The 23,578-nt window shown below is 38.9% G+C and overlaps 1 protein-coding gene across 5 annotated transcripts in view; it reads left to right on the forward strand.

The window, feature by feature from the left end:
* The window catches only part of PRKAG2 (protein kinase AMP-activated non-catalytic subunit gamma 2), a 224,238-nt gene extending 204,584 nt beyond the window's left edge, over positions 1-19,654 (forward strand). For 2 of the 5 annotated variants that reach the window (XM_082044016.1, XM_082044014.1), the window contains exons 4-13: positions 2,971-3,052; positions 4,552-4,610; positions 7,044-7,089; positions 7,678-7,732; positions 9,549-9,675; positions 10,420-10,585; positions 10,935-10,972; positions 13,602-13,748; positions 16,217-16,310; positions 18,551-19,648. In XM_082044016.1, the coding sequence (XP_081900142.1) occupies positions 2,971-3,052; positions 4,552-4,610; positions 7,044-7,089; positions 7,678-7,732; positions 9,549-9,675; positions 10,420-10,585; positions 10,935-10,972; positions 13,602-13,748; positions 16,217-16,310; positions 18,551-18,582 (846 nt within the window). In that variant the 3' untranslated portion in view covers positions 18,583-19,648. Of the gene's footprint in view, positions 1-2,970; positions 3,053-4,551; positions 4,611-7,043; positions 7,090-7,677; positions 7,733-9,548; positions 9,676-10,419; positions 10,586-10,934; positions 10,973-13,601; positions 13,749-16,216; positions 16,311-18,550 lie in introns of all 5 variants that reach the window. The other 3 variants (XM_082044012.1, XM_082044013.1, XM_082044015.1) reach the window with 3 other exon arrangements.
* Positions 19,655-23,578: the final 3,924 nt, after the last annotated feature.

Below are 23,578 nucleotides of genomic sequence, written 5' to 3' on the forward strand. Positions count from 1 at the left end.
GGATGGAAGCCCAGCTCCACACCCCGGTGCTTTGGCTGCCCACCAAGCAGTACTTGGGGCCACTGGAACTGGTAAACCACAGAAACTAAAGGCAAGTGTGAGGGGATGAGTGTGTGCTTGTGCTTGCAAGCAGTTTTAGCAAATAAGAATGAAGTTGTTGGGTTTTTTCCTACTATAAAAACTGAAGAAAACAATGGAAATGTCACTTAAGCTGTGGTCTAGGAGGACAGCCCAGAGGGATGAGTTTAAGTATTTCTTTACTAAATTTTAGTGAATTATTATGTCAAATGTTTAGTATCCTAATACCCAAGCAGAACTCATCATATTTTATGAAGGATTTAAGTCTGAGCTATCTCAGTGGCTGTATCTGTTCAGCAGCCCTCAGTTTTTCCAAAATCTGTCTTTTAAAGCTAGACAAGGTGCCATCTAGCAGAAGATTCTTGAGATTATTGGAGACAAATAACCTGCAAATAAATCAAACAGAATTGAGGCAAGAACCGATTCTTTGAGGAAACGTTATATTCCTTCTAGATTGTCTACAAGTTGAGCTTCTTGCCTAGTCTATCTTTTGGAGTTGTCTTTCTTGAAGTATCATGTCTGAATCTAAAATAACACCTTGATTTTTACCATCTCGCCTATCTGAATGTTGTGCTGGATGTTCTTTGCTGCTACTCTCTCTGAGAAAGAAGCAGTAGCAAGAGTTTGGAGGTTGACTGAAGTCTTGGAGTTGGCTCCCCACGTCTTTTCTACTGTGGACATGCTCTCTTTCCAGGTTATCACTGACGGAGTTTGTAAATTTGCTTGTGGAGTTTTGTTGCATGGTTACTGTCTGGACAAGAGCTCTGTCCTCCTTCATTTTAATCATTAGCTGTTACCTTATTGCTCTGATACCACTTCTTGTGGAAGACTTGGGACATAGGTTGACGGTGACTCTTACCTCATGTGATAGCTGTTCTTACAGAAAGATATCAAAGCTGAAGGTTCTCAGTTGGAGGCAGTTTGAGTGGTTTTCCTCTGCTGAAGAATCATCAGAACTTACTTTGCCCCAAGGTGGAATTAGTCTGTGTGAACTCACTTCTGCCTCTTGTCTACTCCCCAAAGAGCTCACTGCTGTTTTCACCGCGTTAACTGCAAGTGTGATGCTGTGATGGCGGAACACTTCATGTGTCTGCCTGGAGGGTTTCTGTGTGGTTTCAGTCTTAGTTAAGAGTTAATATGCTCCTGGGGTGGATTTGGTAATGTTTGCTTTACCTGACTCCTACCTGTGTCAGTGAAGTGGATGACTACCTCTGAGACGTTTCTTATTTAGCCATTTTCTAGATAAATACAATGTGGTCTGTATCTTATGGTCTTATTTGTAGTCTTGAGTACCTTTTTCCTCTATGTGGCTTCTTCAGTTTTCATCCAGTTTAGGGTTGGTGGTTGTTATGCAGATCATTATTCCTGTTTGTTGATGATATAGCAGAAGCATCTGTGAAGTCAGGAGAATTGTCATCGCTGAGGTCAGGAGAGTAGATTAGTTCTTCTGGTCAGAGAGAAGCAGTCGGGCCGCACAAAGGTCACAAGAAATACGAAATGCTTTCAGAAGTCTAATCTTAAAGATTGGAGTTCATGCACAATAGGATAACACCAGGTATTTGAAACATTGACTGCGAATTACTGAAGTGTAGACAGAGGTGATGTGTTCTGGTACGGAGTAGAAGTCTTACCAACTTTTAGAAATTTAAACTGCCGCACTATAACACTAAGTCCAGTCTAAATGGAGGTTCTGTCAAATATCATAGGACACTCACTATCATGTGGATGGACTTGCAAACTTTTCCAAGAAGGATGTAGCTAACAATGGCAGACTACTTTTTTTTTCCTACCTACGTATTTTTTCGGCCCTTTTTTTGGCTGCTGATTCCCCTGACTGTGAAGCCTTTTATTCCTGACTCTGTGGAGAGGAGCCGCTTGGCACGTAACTTAAAGTAGACACTTGAGATACCGCTGTGTAATCACGGTCTGTTCAGATTGTGGTCATCAAGCAATTGCAATCATGTTATTTGGACCAAGGAGCAATTTCGTGGATGCAGAGATATAGATTGGCCATGTCCTAGTTTTGTGCCAGGACAAGAACCATCATTTCTGTATCACGTTTTCCATGTAAAGACTATTTAGGAGTGTGGGCAGGACAGGGACGATAACATGTTCAAACATATCATCAAGAGATCAGACTTTGAGGAGCAGCAGAACCTGACTGTGCTTCAGGCTTCAAAGAACTCGTGTTCACAGGGAAGTTTTTATTTTCTTTCGAGAATAACATTATAACCTTATAACCTCTGATTCAGAAATTGGGGAGGGTTAATTAATTAAACGAAAAGATTTGGTTATGTTTCTTGAGCGGCAAAACAGGCTAGGTAGTCCTTTTAACTTTCAGTCATGTTTAAAATAATCAAACAATCCCTTTTAATTTGTAGAAATTGTGAGTCTAAAAGTTGGAGAGGAAATGAAACTTTTATTGTTTCAGTCTCTTCTATGCAGTTGTTGGTATAGTGAACATTGACTGGAATATAGTACAGTCTTCAAATGTTGAGCTATATCTGTAAACTGGGCACTTGTGATAATTATGTTAACTACAGATTTATTAAAAAATGTCATCATTTTGGAGGATACAACTTTTTATGGATGGTAGCAAACAGGAATAAATTTGGGGTTAGTGAGCGTACCTTTTCAGCTTACGTGTTCATCAGAGGCTTTCACATAGAATATTCACCTAACAAAAAAAAAAAACAGATCTGGTTTTGCTAAGCTTTTTACCATTTTAGAACTAAAAGGCTTAAAGTTTTGAATTGTTATGTGTAGTTTTTGTGCCATTTTGAACATCAGCTACCAGTTTATACTGCATTTTTGTCCTAGTAACTGGGGAAACCTGTTGATGTTTGGTATGCTCAATGAAGAGCAAAGCTGAGTGGTTCATTCTTCTTGCAGGTAAAGAAAGCCTTTTTTGCCTTGGTGGCAAATGGTGTGAGAGCAGCTCCACTGTGGGAGAGCAAAAAACAGAGTTTTGTAGGTAAGTGGTTCTAACATGGCTCATTACTTGAATTTCCAGGGTGCTTTACTATTGCAGAAAGTGGTCTAGAGGTGCACTGACAAAAAAGGTTTATTTTTTCCTTCTGGTGAGGAATGAGATGTTGCTGATTTTCATAGCATCACTGTACTTTGAGAACCGTGATGGTTCTTCTAGGTCCTGGGCTTCTGAAATTCCGTCTCCAATATGTGCATTTCACTGTGTATTTAAAAATAAAGGTAATGATCACCAAAAGGAAATTTGAACATAGGTACTAGAAAAAGAATTTAATGTTACAGGATCCTAATTTACATGCGATACGAGCATGTCGTTCTCTGCATGTTCTCAGTGTGGTGCACTGAGAAATCCTTAAATACCAGAGCGAATGTTGAATGCTACAGAAATTACCCCTATTGGGAGAAAAGCCTTAGATCTGTGTATTGCTTTTAAAAAATAATGTCATTAATTGCCACAACAATAATGTTCTAAGACTAGATCTCTGCGGTTAGAAAACAGGGTGATAGTGCCACTTATAAATATGATATGTAATTGTTGTGACCTGGAATATGCAGTGAGGATTCCTGAAAATGAATGGTAGATGCTTTTTAAAGTATTTCTTAAAATAGTTTAAATCCAAGGGGGGAGAACAGTAGTTCTATGCAGTATATCATAGGAAAGCTCTCATATTTATTTTCATTTTCTGTCTACAAGCTTTAGTAATTTAAGGCTGACCTGTGGATTAATTTTTCCCTTCCCCATTTCTTAGTTTCTTCAGTTTAGATGTAAGAGTAGTAAACAGTGGAGCAATTACATCTTCTCACATTTAGAACTTGAAAGCTCAAAAAAGATTAATATTTTCAGGTAACTAAACTAATAATATTATATTACATAGTTTGGTATTAGTGGTTGAAATGTATAAACTATGGATGTAGTATCTCTTCTTTTAAAAGTCACATTTCAATTCAGCTGTTGAGGATTACTGTGGAAACAATTGAATTACGTTCTTTAGTAAGCAGTATTCAAGAAAATGGATTATAGTGTTCCTTCATTTGAGTCTGAGAGTCTGCTTGACTTGGCAAGTCCTAATGGGAATGTGTGTTATTAAAACAAACAACAAAAAAAGACAAGGATACACCTCCAACCTTTAAATATGTTCTAGACTCCCTCTTTTCTTTCCACGCTTTTGGGGTCGATACAGGTGGATTCCAGGTTTTCTTCGGGTCACATTGAAAGGAGAAGCACATAGGTTATAATTTTGAACATTAATCCAGACGTGTGTTTTTATTCTGAAGTATTGTATCAATGTGAAAGTGAATACATAGTTTCGGAATTCCACTGTTGATCTGCCCAATACAAATACTGTGTTACATGGATTTAATGTTTATTAAATTCTATATTGTGAATAATTATATATTGTGAATGCAAATAGAGAAAATACCTGGAAGTTCTATACATTCAGTATATATCTGAAAAATTTGTTTCTTATCTGTCCCTTGTTACAGGAATGTTAACAATTACAGATTTCATTAACATACTGCATAGATACTATAAGTCTCCAATGGTAAGTATGACGTTAAGCTGTACTTTTACCATTTGCCATGCAGTACAGAAACTGAAATATCAAACTGATTTAGTAGCAGTAGTGTCTTTGGAAGCTTTGATATGTCATGGGTGTACTCCCTGGGGGGATATTTTTGAAAGATAAGGTGGCTTTGTGAAGAAGGTCTTAGAATGATATCTGGGTATCTGGGTTCAGTTGTAGCTTTAGCCATGAAGGTAACATACTCTGTCTTATTCAGTTATACATGTATAAACATGAGGCATTTCCTCAATGAGTACTACCATTGATGATGTTTTGTGTGGTGCTTACCATAATGATAGCCTTCATTTTAGTATTGCAACTAATGACTAATGCATTTGGGATGAAGGACCTGGCATAACGTACTTACTAAAAGCTGGATGTGACATTGAAAGTATGAAGGAAAATACTTAATGAGCCCTGTATGTATTTGTATTCAGGTTGATTGGAAGCACATATTTCAATAGTAATCAGAACTCTATATAAATGGCAAATATCAACCAAAAAGCATTTGGGGGGGGGAACATCTTGAAGTTACATTAAAAAGTTCATCGTATTTAAAAATCAAGTCTGTAGCTATGTGTGGTTCACAGGTTTATAAGTCTTTTCTGTCTCATGACCGTGATAGAGCTGTTGTGAAGTGTGCAGAGTTCAGCAGAACACCAGCTTACAGAGGCTCAGATGCATTAAAAGGTTACTCTGTTCTTGGAGTGATGGTGTAGAATGAACAAGTTAAACCAGTTAAATGTATGCAAATATTTTAGCTACATGGCCCACTTGCACAATCACTTGGAGATCTGTTGGCTTCAATTAACCGTAATTTAAAAATCCCATTGGCAGTCAGTTGATGAAATTTTTTTGCTTGCATGTTCATACCAACATTTACATCCCTCTCTTGTTCCTGTCAAATCACAATTCCCCCTTTACCAATTAAAACATATGTACTATGTTTTATTAGCTAAAAAAAAATCAAGAAGAGTTGGATGAAGCGCTCATGTGATGCATTAGGCTTCACACAGCTAATGTTAATTTTTAAAGTTTATGGTGAAATTCTTGTCACATGCCCGTTATATGGTGCAATGTCCTTTCTTTCTGTTAAAGAATTTATATATATATTTTTTTTCTCCTGGGGATTCACAAGGAGTAGGGGGAGAAGCAAATGAAAAGTGATTGCACGCTGGTGACTTCCTTAAAGTGGTTTCCATATTGTAATGATCCTCAATCTCAATACTACCAGTTTTTCCATGTAAGGTCTAAGGTCCCTCATGTCCCTAAGGTCTGACTGTTGTCACTCCTGTTTACGTTGTCTAACATCCTATTCCATAGGTTGTGCTTAAAATGGCAGCAGTAGGGAGGGATAGCTGAGAAGTGACATTTGACTTGAGTGATGGATGCAGTCTTCTATCAAAACCAAAAAAGTTCCATCAGGGAATATTCTAGTCTTAATAGGTAAAATTATGCTAAAAGAAACATTTTTAATTATTTTAGTCATTTTTTTCTAAATGTATCACATCACATACATTGTGCAGCATGTTGCTGTTCATGTATTAGATAATATTTTTAAATGACTGAAGAGCCTTCAGGCCGTTTCTCCCTATAGTGTGGTCCAAGAACTTTGAAGACTGGACTCCTGAGGGTGGTTTGATGTTAACACCACACTGATCTGATGATAAGCAGCCATCAAAAGCTGCAGACTTGCCCCATCCTTTGTCCAGTATCATTTGCCTGGGGTTTTTTTGAGCCAGTTAAAGAAGCTAACCCAGCAGAAAACAACTTTTTGGTAACTTTTTTCTGGCCTATTTGGTCCTGGGGATGAGCTGAACACAGGTCAGATGAGCACCGCTGTTTGCACAGGAGAAATGCTGAGAGCACGCATGGCTTGGGTGCAGTGTCCAAAAACATTTGAAGAATGTAACATCAGTAAATTATTAAACTTGGGAGCAGGGGGAGCGGTATAATGTTGGTTCTTGTGATTGAACTGAGCACTAAACCAAGTGCTCTTGCTTCTTTGTAATTGAGGAACAGTGAAATTCATCTCTGTCAGCGTCAAGTGATCAGGGTGAGCTTTTCACTGGTTTGAGTGTGAAGAATCATCAAAGGGTTTGCTCTGGCATAATTAAGGTGCAATATATTACTGAGGAGAGAGATGGCTTTGAGTCTAGAAGAGATCTAGACAACAAACCTAGACAGGTAAAAGATCTCTCCAGTCCCCTGAGATGATGGGTCTGGTATGGTACCCTGCATTGAGCAGGATTACACCCTACTCCTCTTGTTACTGCCGAGACATGTTATTCTGGGCTCTTCTTACTCTGTTAGATTGCTGCAAGGAAATGTAATTATTCAGATATTTATAATATTGTTAATGATGTTGGGTTTAAAATTAATTCTTCAGGTTAACCTTTCTACCCATTGTAGGTTCAGATTTATGAATTGGAGGAGCACAAGATAGAAACCTGGAGGGGTAAGAATTACTACTTGTTGATAATTTAATATGTTCTAATGCTTCTCAGTATAGTGGATTTTTAATCAATCATAGACTTAGCTTTTCTCTATCTATATACTTTCTAATGTATGGCCATAGAGTCGATGAGTATATGTGGAATGGCAACGTATTGGAGCCAGGATGCAGAATGAATAGATGACCCTACATATTGCATGAGCTGATGGATGAGCAGCAAACGATGCCGGAGTGAATTATGTGAGGTGACTAGAAAGCAGGGAAGCTTTATGGCAAAAATAGACTATATGCTATGATATAGCATATAGAAGTATGTATGCAGCAGACCTCCCATGAAAGGAACTGGTGAAGAATTACTTACTGTCGCGCAGTGACCCCTGGTGGTAACCACTTTAGTCCCACTCTTAAAACTTCTCTATTTTTAATGCCAATATAGAGGAATGTGCATAAGTGGTAGAATATCTAAAGTAACTGTGTATATTGCTCTCTCTTCTCCTTAATTTTGTATGGATGAATTAATAAAATGTTATCATAAAAAAGCTAATGTTTTCAAATAAAGTGGTAACGGTATATTTAATTTTCTGTACACAGAGCTTTATTTGCAAGAGACATTTAAACCTTTAGTGAACATCTCCCCAGATGCAAGGTAGGATTTTGCTTTTCAGTCTGCTTAACATGAAATAAACTAACTCAAGGTCAACACTGAATTAATAAGAAACAATTTATATTGTAAACTAGTGCACAATATCTTTTAATATAATCAAGGAGGTCTGGGAGCTTTCTATTGCAAGTGAGGACTTTTGTTAATTATCCAAAAAAGATAATTTTTAGTTAAACTTTTGTCTTTTATCAGTGTAATACTTATGGTAAATGAACTAGACATGGATCAAAATTAATTGCCTGAAAATATGCAGAAAAGAGTCAGCATGATGACCCTTCAAGCTCGCCTGCAAGTCATGTTTGTTTAATGAAACACCAAAACAGTCCAGAGCCTTTCAGCTGTCGTCTTCTCAGCAACCATAGTCACTGAAAACTTACTTTTCAATGCAAATTGCTTTCCTTAGCTAAACCAAAGATAGTATCTCTGTGTTTTGTTCTGCTCTGCTACTAGGTTGTGTTCCTTAAAATATAAATGACTGTCCTTTTCTTCTTGATGAAACTTAAAAGAAATAGTTTTTGAACTGTCATTGTACCTTATTTACCAAAGGTAACTTGAGAGAGAGCTTTAGTTGATCACTTAAGTACTACTGAATTTCTGAACTGGAGAGTGGTGTTCTGGTTCTTACTTTAAGTTTGTGGAATACGATTGCTCGTGCCCTAGCAAAGGAAGCTGGTGATGGGAACTGTAGTGATTGCCTCACGTAATGATATGTTCTGTCGTCAATAGAATGGCTGCCAAGTCATGAATAAGTTACTCAGTGAAGTCCTAAGGAGTGTATTTTGAGTAGTAGCTTGTTGCAAAGAGTATTGTTAAGACAACAAAACAGTATAATTGCTTTCAGTCAAAGAACTGTTGCAATAAAGAAGATGCAGTAAGATGTATATAAAATGGTACAGCAAGTCGACTTCAGACCTGGGCCAGAAATGGATTCAGGTTCTGTGACAATCAGATGGCAGCACTTAGGAGTAGTTAAATGCTTATTCCAGGAGTAGTTAAATCCTTACTCAGGAATGGAATCTCCAGTGGCTCCATGTATATCCGACGGGAAAAATTCATCCCTATAGTGAACTCAGAACATACAGCGTGTGGGAAAACACCTACTCCAGCGACGAGCTGTTTAGCAAAGTTTTACTGACTTCTTTGACTTACTAATTTACTGCAGTTGGTTGTCAGCTGTTTTATCATCATCTTGCTAGGACCAAGGTGGGGGGAAGGTGTTACTTGCACGAAGAGCAGGCTTGCTAGGCTGGAGTATTGCTAAATGGTCATCTGCAGAAACGTTTCACATCTCCCAGGAGTAACTGATTGCCAATCCCCAATGATAATTCAGTTAAATGATTAGATAATTGGTTTGGCTTAATTGCATATGTGCACTTATCCATAGAAATGCTCTTCCTATAAAATGCTACAGAAGTTTGGGATTGAGATGCATTAAGGGCAAGAACACTCTGGTTTTTACTGTGTCTCTGAACGGGAATATCTATTCAGAGATGCCATGAGCACAGCACTCACTGGGAAAACAGCAGAAAAATATTTCTGCTATTTTTTTCTACCACAAAAAGTCACTTTCCATCACATTTTCCTACTGATTTTAGATGTTCATGAGCATATTGTTGTTGATCTGTTTTACCAGCTGCAAAAGTTAATTTGAAATCCCTTTTGTTTTCTACAACATTAAAGATAATATAAATAATTACTTATGTTATGTACTTCCTGGGTGTTTGTAAATATGTGTATATATCACTTGACATTACTCATTGCCAGCTGGGATTCATTAAAAACCCTATTTTTTTCTCTTCAGCCTTTTTGATGCTGTATATTCATTGATCAAAAACAAAATCCACAGATTGCCAGTTATAGATCCTGTCAGTGGAAATGCACTTTATATACTTACCCATAAAAGAATCCTCAAGTTCCTCCAGCTTTTTGTAAGTATTCAAAGTCACTTTGCTTAACTGATATTTTTTTTCTCAGTAGGCATTTTAAGGCCATTTGAGTCTTAGTGCAGAAATTTCTTGATACGCTTCCATATTCTTTGTGTTGTATCATTCTTAATAATGGAGAAATTAAAGCTTGATGTAGAATCTGTACATGGACTTTGGTTTAGTCATTTAAAGAAACCTAAACAAAAGGAGTTGGCTATTTGAGTAGTTTGTTGTCCTTTCTGGAAGATTTACTTGGCTTCGGAAACTTGTTTACACGAATAGAAAAAGGAATTGTCTCCCAGAGACAAGATTATCGTTACTGTAGCTTATTGCAGCCACAGGAATGAATAGGGGACCAAACAAAGCAATGGGAGTTCAAAATAAGTATTCGGTCTATAGTGTGTTTTGCTGTCTTCTCCCTCCAGTTTGGTAGCTTAGGATCAAAAGCCTTTAGTGATGCCTCACTACAAAAATAAATAAATGAGCAAAAAATTTAGTGACATAGTCTTAATTTAGAGCTGCTTTGAACACAACTAATGCTTCGAGACCTGGGCTTGTTTTGGCTTTACCTTAATCTAGTAGCAGATTACTGTAACAATCAGTAACGATCACTTGGAGGCTGTAGATGAGTGACTGAATACGCATCTCCTAATGTATATACCAGTCATATGGAAACATGGTAGATGTCGAAAACTTGGTAGATGCACCAAAACTGCACTGTAAATACATGAATTCTGCCTGTCCTAGATGTCAGAGATGCCAAAGCCTGCCTTTATGAAGAAGAATCTGGATGAACTTGGAATAGGAACTTACCACAACATTGCCTTCATCCATCCCGACACTCCTATCATTAAAGCCTTGAATATATTTGTAGAGAGAAGGATATCGGCATTGCCCGTTGTGGATGAGTCAGGTGGGTGCTGGGTGTTCTGTGTACAAAAGCGGGGTAAGATAAACGGTGCTGAGCTCTGGATTGATTTGGGGAGGAGGAGGGGAAGACAGAAAGAATTAAAAAAACTTGAAGAAAAAAGGCAGGGGGGAGAAAAGAGAATATAAAGACATTTATGCAAGATGTAGGTTAATAGGCTTGGAAGATCTTCATGGTTTGGTGGGTTGTTTGGGGTTGTTTTTTTTTCCCCATCTTTCCTTCTTGACCTGTCTGTTTTCTGTCTATGTAATTACGAGATAAGGAATGAAAGAAGCAAGCAAGAAAACTGATTTTGTATTTTAAGTACTTTACTAATTTTTGTTTTTCTTTTTAGGAAAAGTTGTAGATATTTATTCCAAATTTGATGTAATAGTAAGTATATCTCTTAAGTGGTATTAAATATTTTATATGCAGTAAGCATTTGCAAGTTAATTTGTTAATATGTCAATTTTTGTCTATTTTGTTCTTTAGGCTTTAATTAACAAATTGAATAAAACAGATTCAGTTCACCCTGCACATCATTTTGTAATTATTATTTTTTAATTAAGCTGTCCTTAGTCAAGCATCTACTGCTCTGAATGTCACCCAAAATCAGATCTGGCTGTACTGTTACAGAGGGCATAGGGTTTTTCACATTTGTTTCTATTTTTGAGATGGACTCTCCCAGTCGCTGCCATTCCACGGTCCGTTTTCAAAGAGAATGCAGATTTCTTCACGCAGTCTGGGTGCTTTGTACGACTTGACCTTCTCAGCGAATTAAAACTACTTGACCCGTTCTTTTGTGCGAGTCTCAGACTCCAGAGTATCGTGTCTGTGTTCCTTCTGGTTTACGTCTAATTCAGGCCACTGTTTCTGGTTTTCCTTTAGGAGTTGCAACATCACAGTCAGATTGATGCTGTGATTTGCCACCCTTGGAGAGGAAGGGCTCTGTATTCTTGTGCTCTTCAAAAACTTGAAAGATATATTCAGTGTTTTTCCCTCTGTCCCCTCCCAGCTGTATGGACCTGCCTTCTAATTGGAAATTCTGGTAGCTACCTTATTTCTTAGAGTTGTAAGTGCCCAAGTTGCTTATTCCACCAGCTTGCTGGTGCTAATGAAGAATCCAGATGTCTGAAATGCTGTGTAGAATGCTTTCAGAAATAGGGACGATAGTCCCAAATGGAAATACTTTACACTTATAAATATCTGTGGCTCCAAACAGCGCACTTAATACTGAAAATTTCACCATGTCACTGGTCTTACCTCTCTTTTCTAGGCGTTTGTTTTTTGTTCTTTGGGATTCTCTGCTGTGTAAGACACTGTTGTGCCATAAAGGCTGCTCAGGGAATAGGCAGTAGCTGTCCCAAGGGTGATCTAACATAGCAGAGACAATGACATTTCACAGTTGGTGGGTTCAGTGTTTCAGTTTCTCTTGTCACTGTGTTAGACTGAGGAAGGTTATGTTTCCCTTATTACCCATTCTTTTTCAGAAAGATACCAAAAGGGAGAGAGTTCCTTATGTTTTTCACTTATTCTTCTCATTTTAATTGATGGGGCAACATAAGTTATAGGATTTTTTGAGATGCTTTATCTTTGGAAAAAATATATATTGAGACTACAACAAAGAAGACAACTACAAAGGCTTTAGGATATAATCGTTTGCTTCTAGCTGGTAACATGGGAAAGAGTTAGGGCATCTATTGTGTATTTGAGATTTTCCTCACATATACTAGTTTGATTATTAATTGGGGGGGAAAGATATATTGTTCTCGGTGATATGGCATCCTTGAGCATCATCTGGGTTTGAATCTGGATGTACTCTTCAATATCTTCACAACACAGCAGCTTGAAGATGCATAACACTTCATTTACTTTGCCAGCTAGCTTAGATTTGTAGAAGAAAATCACCTCTGAGGTTCTGAATTAATTTTCATGTTCTTGATGAGGGAAACTTGAGAATGGTGTGATGGTATAGACATAGCTTTATATGACGGTAGTTATTGTGGGAAAGGTGGCTTCATTTTGTAGATGCTTGTTGTATTTTCTGAGCATCCTTCATTAGGAATTAGTTAACTGAGTTAACTACACCTGCTTGTATCTTCATGATCATCTCAAAACAATCTTGTCACATTCGGTGTAATTCAATCCAAAAACTTGACCAATCACAGTATATTCTAGCCAAAAATTACTTTCATTTTATTGTGTGGTCCAGTGTTTTCATTTTAAAGGTCTGTGTTTGTTCTTCAGTGCTTCAGTACACAAAATACACAGGCCAGGATGTGCCAACACTATCAAAGCATCACTGTGACCTACAAAAAGAGCTTTTGCTGGTCTGGGCAAGGTCCTCTTGCTACAAGCCTGGTCCTGTTATTAAAATGAAAGTTGAGAATATTGGCTTTCACACTTTTAATCTTCTTACTTTTAGTGGTGGTGATGGGTTTTCATTTATATTGTTTTTATAGTAGTTATTAAAATATACATACACACAGAAATTGCGGCCAAATGGCGGTGCCAGCACAGTCCAGGAGAGGGAGTTTGAGCCCAGCAATAAGAAAAGTGAACAAAACCTTTAATTTGTTCTCTCACTAGACTTCCATGGATGGTGTTCAGAGCAGCTGGTGTCCTCCCCTATGAAAAACAGCATAAAATTGGATGTTCTTCAAGTATATTCTGTATATTCTAAAATCTTTACATTTTCTATTCATTACAAAAGTAGGATGAGTGACTTCAAGCCAAATATCAGACAGGAGAGGAGAGAGATTTTCACTGGCCTAATGCATATAACAGAATATCAATATTTTATCAATTAACCCAGTCTATCATATCATGTTGAACATAATTGCATGCTTGACTGTTCCCAAATCCTGAAGCTGAAGAGAATCTGCTTTGTTTGATGTATGATTTGAACAGGCTGAATTTACACCAGAAATGCCTGTCTACTTGATGCTAAACTATTACTTTGAGTTCTTTCCTAAGTACTGAGATGTGTCACGTGCCCTGATGGTTTGGTTTTGTTTTCCAGAATCTTGCTGCTGAAAAAACATATAATAACCTAGATATCACGGTGACGCAAGCGCTACAGCACCGTTCGCAGTATTTTGAAGGTGTTGTAAAGTGTAGTATGCTGGAAACACTGGAGACCATTGTGGATAGAATAGTGAAGGCTGAGGTGAGTTCGCTTTTTGTTTTTCCTTCACTGAGAGTTCAAACTTGTGTTACCAAACTAATAAATAGTACAAAATTATCCTTTTGAAGTTATTTTGGTTACTTGGTGGAAGTATTTTTTTTCATACCTACATGTGTTAGGTATCAGTTTGCTTTATAGACTCATAGAGATGTGGAAAATATCATACAGTACATCTGTAATAAAGCAAACACAAATAACAGAGTATTATGACATTAACTGAACGGAATGCAAAGCGTTTCTTCCAAGCCTGCCACACATTTTGCAGACTAATAATTCTATAAACTCCATCTTAACAGTTCTATCAACTCCATCTTATAGCTAGGTTGATTGCCCTATTATTCAGGAAATTTAATGAGTACAATAAGTTACTGCATATGGAATCCTGCACTGCTGTCATAGAAATACTGTGAAACAGGGCCAGAAAACAAATTCTTGTGAAGAAGCCTTCACTAACCGCTCTTGTGAATGATTTATCTGTGCGCTTGCCGTTCTTTTTGTGGTGTTTATCGTGTTTGTTAGCACAGGGAACTTTCTTCTACACAGGGGTTAACAAGTGTGTACCCTGTTTCTGCAAATATAAGACCACCCCTGAAAATAAGCCCTAGCATGTTTTTTCAGGGTTTTTGAGGATGCTTGAAATATAAGGCCTACTCCAAAAATAAGCCCTAGTTACAGTTCATTAAAAAATTAATTTAAATAGCCTCCAGGCAGCTATAAATGTAAAAAGGTGAGCATCTTTTGGAGAAAAAATTAATATAAGACCCTGCCTTATTTTTGGGGAAACAGGGCAAGTCTTCCTCCCCTGTTACACCTCTGCAGAAGAAAATCAGCATTACCAATTTCTGTTGTCTCCAAGTTGTGATCAACTCCATTGAGATGTTTTAACTTCTTCAATTACAAGATTATGTTTTTATCCTCAGGGCTGTAACCACATATGGTACTTGGTATGAGTAAAACTTCCTACTTTGCTAATAACCCCTTAGAACCCCCTTTAGGCAATTTTTACTTGTAACTTTCTGCATCTGCTTGAGCTTCTTCCTGAAATGGAATAATTTTAGCATTGCTTATGTATGAATTTCAAACATGGATAACTTTATCACTACCTTAAGAAGCTTTAGATATTAGGATTTTAAGAACAGCTCCTACCCTTTGGTTTAGTCTGAACATAGTGTGATTATGTGTAAAAGCAGGTCAGTCAAAACTACGGGCTATTTTTAGCTGCCAGACGAGTGCTTGATCTACTGGAAATGAAACCATTACATTGTCCGTTTTTCTTGAATTCATTACACTGAGAGAAGAGTAAAATGGTTAAATACATGCATAGACAAAAACTAATAACCCCATCTAAAATATCGCCAACATAGTTTCATCAAAAAGCAATTAAATTTTTCTCTCCCTTCCCCCTCTTTTTCTTTCCTCCCCATGTCAGGTGGGTACGATTGTTCAAATAATTCACAGCTCCTCTTTTCTTTTATCTCACTAGCATTGAAGTGGTTGAACTTAACCATAAATGAACATACCTATTAAATCAAGACTGATGCTTTCTTGCTATCACCCCTATGAGAAGATAACAAATTCTTTTCATTTTCTTCACCATTATAGCTAATTATTTACACTTAAAATAGTAAAGAGAGAGAATTCACTTGGGTAAAAAGTGAACACGTAGTAGGACGCTCTGGTTCTGCAGTGGGGCTTTCAGTGCCATCACCTGCTCTGGCCCATGAGCCTCTGGACACAGGACTATCCACCTGCTTTCCCTACACTTAGAACAAAAACGCTGTGGTCTAAAACGTTTCCTAGAATAGATTTGTAAGGATAAGATAATTGTTTAAAAATATAGTCTTTCAGTTGATGAATGTTTCTTCCAAGTTGTATACGTGTGTATATTAACTCTGCAGGGAGTCTGCACTAGGTGGGTTGAGTCTTTTTTTCTGTCCTCATGCAAAATGAGGATTTGGCACTTAGTGTAGCCCTACCAGAAAAATCAGGTTAAAACCAACTTAGATGTATCAAGATACAAACGTTAGTGCTGTGCCTCTCTCTGAGAAACTATTTGTCAGAAGGAAGCCTTTTTTTTTTCCTGTATGTTATTTTTTGAGACCGCAGACCGAGCTGAGCAGAGCCTGTAAGTTGAGGAAAAGTGTTTGATGTAAGTGCCACTTTTGAAGAGCAAAATTATTTTAAAGACCTAGATCATGGCTCAGCTGCCACTTCAAATCTGATTTTGTTGCTGTGTCAGATAGCTGGGTGCTTTAAAAAATGCCCTAGTTTTCATTTACATAGGGCGAGCATGTTGGTACTGCTGTGTGAGATCAGTAACACCAACATTTTGAACCATTCTTTTTTTTATTACTGGTCTTCATACTGCACTAATGTAAATTTTTTATTTCTTTGCTTTAGCTATTATTTTAAATCAGGCAAATATCTCAAAATATTTTTGCTGCTTGCAGGTTCATCGTTTGGTGGTAGTGAATGAAGCCGATAGCATTGTGGGTATCATCTCCCTTTCCGACATTTTACAAGCTTTGGTACTCACACCAGCAGGTATGGACATTGCTTTCTGAGCTTTGCCGTAAATCATGCGGTACTCTGTACACCTTGCTGGTTTTATTTGTCAATAACAAATTTTGGATTTTCAACTTTCGCAACTGCTTTATCATAGTTCTTAAATACACTTTACATTTTTCTTCAGGAAAAAGCTGACAAAATATTAACCATCAATCTCTTGCTCACTGAGGAATGCAGGCAGGAGCTTCAGGAACGTCATTGCTGTTCATATAGCTTCTTTTTAGAAAAAAAGGTTTTGATTATTTTTTTTAACCAGGATAACGCTGAATGTTGCACATATTGACAACATCTACAATAGAGCACCTTCCCAAATTCCTGTGCTGTGGTCTTTGATTGGCACAACTGTCTCAGAAATGTCACCCCCAACCACCAGAATTCTTCCAATAAAATCTCTAGTGTTTTACTAAACATGATCAGGTTCCTTTTAACAAGAGTATCCCACAATAGGTTTACTTCTGCTACTTTTATGTTGGGTGGGGAGGGTTGGTTTGCTTTTGTTGTTTTAAGTTTTACCCCAGTTACTAACCTGCTTTATGTTCATAATTGTAACTTTGACCACATTCAGCACCACAACAACTACAGCAAAGCCGTCTTTTGGCTTTGTGAGGAAGACAGAAAATGTCTTGAGGACTACAATTTTGCCTAAAAAAAAAATCAGACTAAGCAAATTGAACTGGATATGCCTATTAAAAGAGTCTAAATGTGAGCTTGACTGGGATCTCTTACTTGCACTGATAACATGATAATCTAAAAGTCTTTCTCCTCTGTAGATTTTTAAAAAGTTAATGTAGCTTTTTAGACTAGTAAGATTTCTCTTCTGAAAAGATGTCAGTGAATCTGGTTCCTTTTAATGGCACGGAAGAACATGTAGCCGAGCTTTCTGTGAAAGGAACGAAGGAGGGTAGATCCTGCTGGTAACGGAGCAAAGTTTACACAGAAAAGATGAATCTGGGGCCTGACAAACCAAGAGCTTTGTTACACTGGAGTTACACAGACACCGAAGTTGCAACCCTGTGAGCTGATACCTGCTCTGTAATTAAAAAGGGCATTTCCCGCTCCCATACTCTGGGCCATGTGCTTCTGGTGTTTAACGTGTGGCAGCACCCACAGTTGAGATCCCTCTGTGAGCTGCTTTAGCTTGTCGATCTGACAGGAAACTGAGCCAGCAAAAAAGCTGCTGAGTTCTGTCACTGGCCTGCGGAGGAGTCTGGTGTAGAGTGCAGGGGTTAGAGCGACAGGGGGAGCAGGATTATGCCACTGGAAGAGATGAGGTGAGCGAAGGCATTTCTAGGAGCAGTTAGGTGTTTGTAGTTCACAGGCAACTGCCTGATTTTAGGTTGGGATTTGTCTCAGGAAGTGAGGATGCCTGCAACGTAGATCTAATTTGTAGTCTGGAGCGTGATTTACCTCTTAAAGTGGATGTGTAAGAATGATCAGATAAATCATGCCATAAAAGTGTCCATTTCTCTTCACAGACTAGAAAGGAAAATGTATTGACTTGCAGAAATTAAGACCAGCCTATGTTAGGGGAAAAAGTATCAGTTCTGTTGTAAAAACTGAAGAATTCATTAAATACATCCAGTATTTTGATTATTCATTATGAGTAGTAACTCCAGGTTGCTGGCAAGAGATTTTTGCTCTCTGGAGTTGGATGCTGAAGCCAAACTCACCATAGGGTTCAGTCGTTACCCAGTGTGTGGCTCGTTTGAGCACCTGGAGAAGAGGCAAGATGCTACACTGTCCTGCTGAACACGTCTCTCAGATCCCTCCTGTGCACAAAATCTGCCTCTGAGACAGAAAAAATGGGTCTATTGACACAGTGTAGTTAAACTGAATTCTTACATAGTTTGTTCTCAAGCAGGTCTTCGTTTTTTTGATGCTATTATGATTAAGCTTGGCATCTAAGCTGATGGACACATTTGAAGTGGGGCTTTTTGGCTGGATTCTTTAAAAATGTTTGCACTGGAGAGAATCTTCAAAGCCACTTTGCAAGTTCTGGGAAGTTAGTAATGATGTTAGAAGCAATATGGTCTCAAGGCCTTCCTCGTTCTGTTTTACATTAGCATTTAGCAATGTATTCTTTATAAATGATATCCAGGAGTAAGGTTCTGATAACGTGGTCGTAGTTCCAGTGTTCAGAATGAGCTGTGCTTTTCCAAAAGCCAAGTGCTCCGTGCGTAAGGAAATCACGTGTGCCTTTCCTCTTGTGTTAACAGGTGCCAAACAAAAGGAGAATGAAAGCGAATGACTGCCCTGAATGTGCGCACGTTTGTAGGAGAACTTGAACAAAGCTTCTGGGTCAAGTTTGTCTCAAGAACAGTGACTGCAATAGAACAGAGCAGGATGGTTGAGAATGTGTATTGGGACTTGGTGATGGCTGATGAGTCTATTCCCCCCAGTGATGTCGCAAAAAAAAAAAGCAGCATGACAAAAAGCTTATGTTAAAATGTAGGCTTGTATTTCAAAATGTCTTCAAAACATTTGCTGGAAGACTTCACATGATGTCCTTCATTAAAATGCACTGTATTCTGAAACTTTTTCATTTTGTATTTGACAGAAGTCACTGGTCAGCAATGGATATATGTGACATAAGGCAAGTGTATGGCATATTCATATCATAGTGCCTTATGTCAAAATACAGCAATATGTCATCACTGTTGCCCATCACTGTCAAAGGAAGTGTTGTGCTAAACGAGACACTGTATTTGAATGTGAAAGTCTTTAAACCTAAAACCAAATCAGTTTCAGTTCTCATTAGATTTGTCATAAAAGCTGTAATTTGAATATCGGTAGACTTCTTTAAAACTTTAATGACAGTTTTGTGTTAAATGTTGCATTCTGAACGGAGATGTAAAACAAGACTGATTTTAAAAACAGCTTTATTTATTTTTACTTTCATGACAATTTTTTACACATCTTTGGTGGATAGCTAAAATTTCACCATATCCATTAATAAACTGTTGATTGTTATACAAACAAGTGGTAGATTTTCTCATTATTTAAAACTTTGGAGTTGCAGAAGCTGTGGCCTGTTGATCAGTCCATGTTACCCGAGCTGAAGATTCCAGAAGTGCGGATCCACAGTGCTCTGTGCTGCAATACACAGGCACCGCGGAGGAAATCAGGTGCCAGAGAACAGTCTTTTCATCTGTACTAAGGTGCAAACCAATGTTCATATAACAAAACGGAAACTTTTTATTGTATATGATTTGTACAGAAGCGGAGGAGCGAGGAAAGTTCATGTAAATGTCCTGTAACGTTTGAAGATGAGACTTTTATAATTGTAGATTCTTGGAGATGGAAGAAATTAAACCCTACTACATCAGTTTGTTTTTAGCAGTTCTTGACAATTACTTGTTCCTATATAGATACACATGCATTTTGATTTGTGTAAACCAGGTGTAGAAGCATTCTTATTTTCTTTCGACTTTAAGGGCGGCTCATGCTAATGGAATAATGCAGCCAGTACTCTTTACTGTGGTTCCAGCCTCAATACTGTACTGGAATCATGGTAGACTGATCCATTATTTTCCATTTGTAAACACTGAGGTTAAGGGTTAACAGTTTTCAGTTTGCTTATAAAATGTGAGGGGTTTAATAGTAATGAAAAACCCTTTCTTCAGAACTTTTCCACTTCCTGTAAGAATTTAAATAACCTCATCTGGGTGTTCCTGCTCCGGCAGGGGGATTGCACTGGATGAGCTTTCGAGGTCCCTTCCAATCCCTAATATTCTGTGATTCTGTGAAACTGTTCTTAGACTTTATCTTTCTTACTATCTGAAAAACATTTTCAAGTCTTCTCCAGCACCTTTTCTGACGAGGTATTATAAATATCGACTCTGTTCCCTGCATTTGTGGACAGTATCGAATTGAAATAGCTGGTTTGGCCCAACAGCAGCAACCTCAGGGTCTGGTGCTGATCGCTGCCATCAGAGATGAGATCAGCACTGCTCTGATTATCATTGTGGAGGAGATGGCCCGATAGAAATTAAAAATAGATGCATCTTTGTGAAAGCCCAGGTATCGCTCCAGCACCTCCACTGCCACCTCCTCAGGAGGGGTGTGTGGGAGTTGCCAAAACACATTGTGAGATCTCTGCTTAGCACTTGTCTGCATGAGCATCTTCTCCAGTCCTGTATTCGAGGTATTTTTGAAGAGAAGGGCTGAACCACCGATAGGTACCTTCTTATATACTTAATTTTTTAGCACAAGGTCTATTGGCCCTGTTCCACGCAGACAGCTTTGGGCTTGGCTGAATAAATTAGGATGCGCGAAGCCAGAATGAATTTGCAGTCTTCAAACAACCATGTACAGACTTTCTATTTTAACACTATTACAAGCGCTGTTCATGTGTTGTGGACACAGGAATAGTAAAAGAACGGAAATCAGCCTCCTTGGTGGTACAAAACTGTATTTAGAAAATCTCTACCCTTTTCTGCAACTCAGTTCTGAATTTGAATTTATGAGAAGTAGAATTGCAGCGTAACTCCACGAGCATGAATAAAGAGCAGTGCAATCAAAGAGACACTTGGCTTGTACTGGCACAAGTACCAGTGCTGATGCAGTAAACAAAACTAAAGAAATCAAGTCGTCTTTCATACAGATCGGTTTACTACAAAGTTAAAAAAATGCTTGTTCCAGCATAAGGGAGGGTCAGGACGAAGTAAATGAGGGTAGAGAAAGGAGGGGTGACTCAGCAGCAGAGCCACAGGTACCAGATTAAAGTGACAGCGCAACTAAAGCTGTGATTTCCAGCTCTTCATGTGGCTCGTGAGACGCCTCAGCCATGGAAAAGAATCAATAAAATGTCATTAAACTCAAGTTCTTGAACATTTTTTCCCCCGGCCAGGCAGCAAGCAGTACGTATAGATGTGAAACCACGGCAGCAGCTCCAGGTGCTCCCATTCTCTCCCTGGAGCAGGCGGTGCTGCCTGGAAGTGACAGTGACCTTCCCAGTGCTTGCCGAAAGCCTCTTCAGTCGCACGGATGATCTTCTGTCCGGAGGATGTGAGATGCTGCAGAAATGGATTCCACTCAGCCAGCAGGATGGAAAACATAATTGATTCCTGTGCTTCCCTGTGCATTTCCTTGCCCAGCAAGAGATGTGTGTGAACGATGATTATTCTAAAGTGCTGCTTGGTCTCGGAAGGGAGCAGATTAAGTTTGGGTTTTACCTACTCTGAATATTTTTAACCGTTGAAGTGTAAGAAAATGTTTATTGGTAGACTTCAGCCCTCAATATTTTCCAGTATCTAGAGATGTTTTGAACTAACTTAAAACAAAATCGCTCTTTGCTGGCATTGATCACTGGACTGATGAAAACATTTTCCTGCTTTACTTCTTTTTCTTTCTGTTAAAAGGTCTGAGATCTTTTAGCCCCTGCAAACAGTGTTTGCTGTTTATTAACTGAACTGCAATTGTTGCACATCCAAGGCCTGTTCATCTCATTTTACTAAGGAATATTATCCTGCTGGGGGTGTTTGGGTACCACAGAAAGAACCAGCCTCATTTTCCGAGCCCTGAGCTCTTGTTCTCACGGCAGAGGAATCTGACTGAAGCGGTTCCAAGACAGCACATTGCTTTGAGAACACTCCTTACCATCTTTTGATAGAAGTTAGGCTAAGTCGGACTCTTCCAGCTTTAGTCCAACTAGAAGTAAAGTCACATGTGCTTAATCCTGTCATACAACAGGTTGACGAACTGTTCATGATGAGCCCTCCAGTCCAAAAGCTTCTCTGAACTTTCACCCCTTCTTCTCCCATATTGAACACTTACTAGGGGTAATTTCCAGAGGAAATCATCATTCTGAATAATTTAATACTACCCTTGTGTCCACATAATGTATATTATGCAAAACGAATGTTCTGCAGAGGCTGCTCTTTACTCTTAACTTCAGGTCTTAATTTAAATGTGGTTTGGAAAGTCACTTCCTTCGCCCCCATTGGTTCGATGATGGTGCAGTCAGACCTGTTCCCAGTGAGGTAAATGGGAACAGGAGGTGACCTGTACTCATGCATCAAACTCCTTTAAAAAGCACAAACAAACACCTTGTCCCTGCCAGCTGCATACCAGGACCTGTATGTTCCTTAATTTGATTCTACTGCTATTTTACCAGTGTTTCTAACTGAATATTGGAAAATATGATCTTTGTGAAAATGCAAGAGGGAGTAGGAACGAGTGTACGATGGAACTGAATGTACTTTGTAAGCTCCGTGGCAGGAAGGTCGATGCTGTCAGTGTGGAAGCACGCCCAGCGCAAACACTGCACAGGGCAAAAAACTCCTGGGGAAGGTCCTGATCTGCCAAAGGACAGAGCAGGTAATTAATTATACTGGTAATTGCTGTTACAGGAATTGAATGCACGAGTCAGAGCTGTTCTGCATTTGGGATCTGAGTAACAGCGTGTTTGTGGGTTTGTATGTGTTGTATTAGCATAAAAATACTTATGTTTCCTCCATGAAATTCATCGTTTTTCCTCTATCCTGGTTTTTCTTCCATCACAACAAAGCAGCTATAAGCAAGAAAACAAAAGATATGTTTCCTTTCCTCAGCCTCCCTCGACATCTGTTGAGTATATGGCTGCATATACATAACCTTGCAGTTCTTCCTTCTGGCATTTTCTCTTTTTCAGTAAAAAGGCCATATCTGATGTGCTGCATTCATTAATACAATTAATTGCATTTATCATCTGAACAGCTGCGAAGGCTGTGTTTGATTTGAAGGAGTATCTGGTCAACTCAGGCATAAAGCAGGGCTGGAGTACAGCCAGCGGTGCAGCAGCGCGTGGTGTACGTCACTTGTCCGAGTTCTCTGAACTCCTTTGCAGCTCCCAGCACAACTCGCAGACCCTGGAGGAGTGAAGCAGCTGGAGCAGGACCAGGGAACGCTGAGGTTAAGCCCTGATGCCGCGCTGGGAAAACACAACCCGAGCGTCACGCTTGTTAGAGGCAAAGAGAATTTCAGAGAAAGGCCACTTAATGTGAGAAGCTCTTCAGCCCTAAACATATTAACACAAACGGTGAATTCAAATCCCATGCGGTGCCCCAGTGAGACGTTCCCTCTGCCCCGGAGCCCTCCAGGCATCATCTGGACTTCACCTGGGCAGGAGAAATGCAATGACGGCCTTATCACCATCCAGATCAGCTCATCCCTGCTTCAGCTGCTACCGCTTGCACAGCAGCATTCCAGAGCGCTCAAAGGCTGCTCGGCACTGTCTCCAAGTCCTAGAGCACGGAGGACGGACA

Source organism: Streptopelia decaocto, assembly GCF_964273445.1.
Source record: "Streptopelia decaocto genome assembly, chromosome: 2".
Lineage (NCBI taxonomy): Eukaryota > Metazoa > Chordata > Aves > Columbiformes > Columbidae > Streptopelia > Streptopelia decaocto.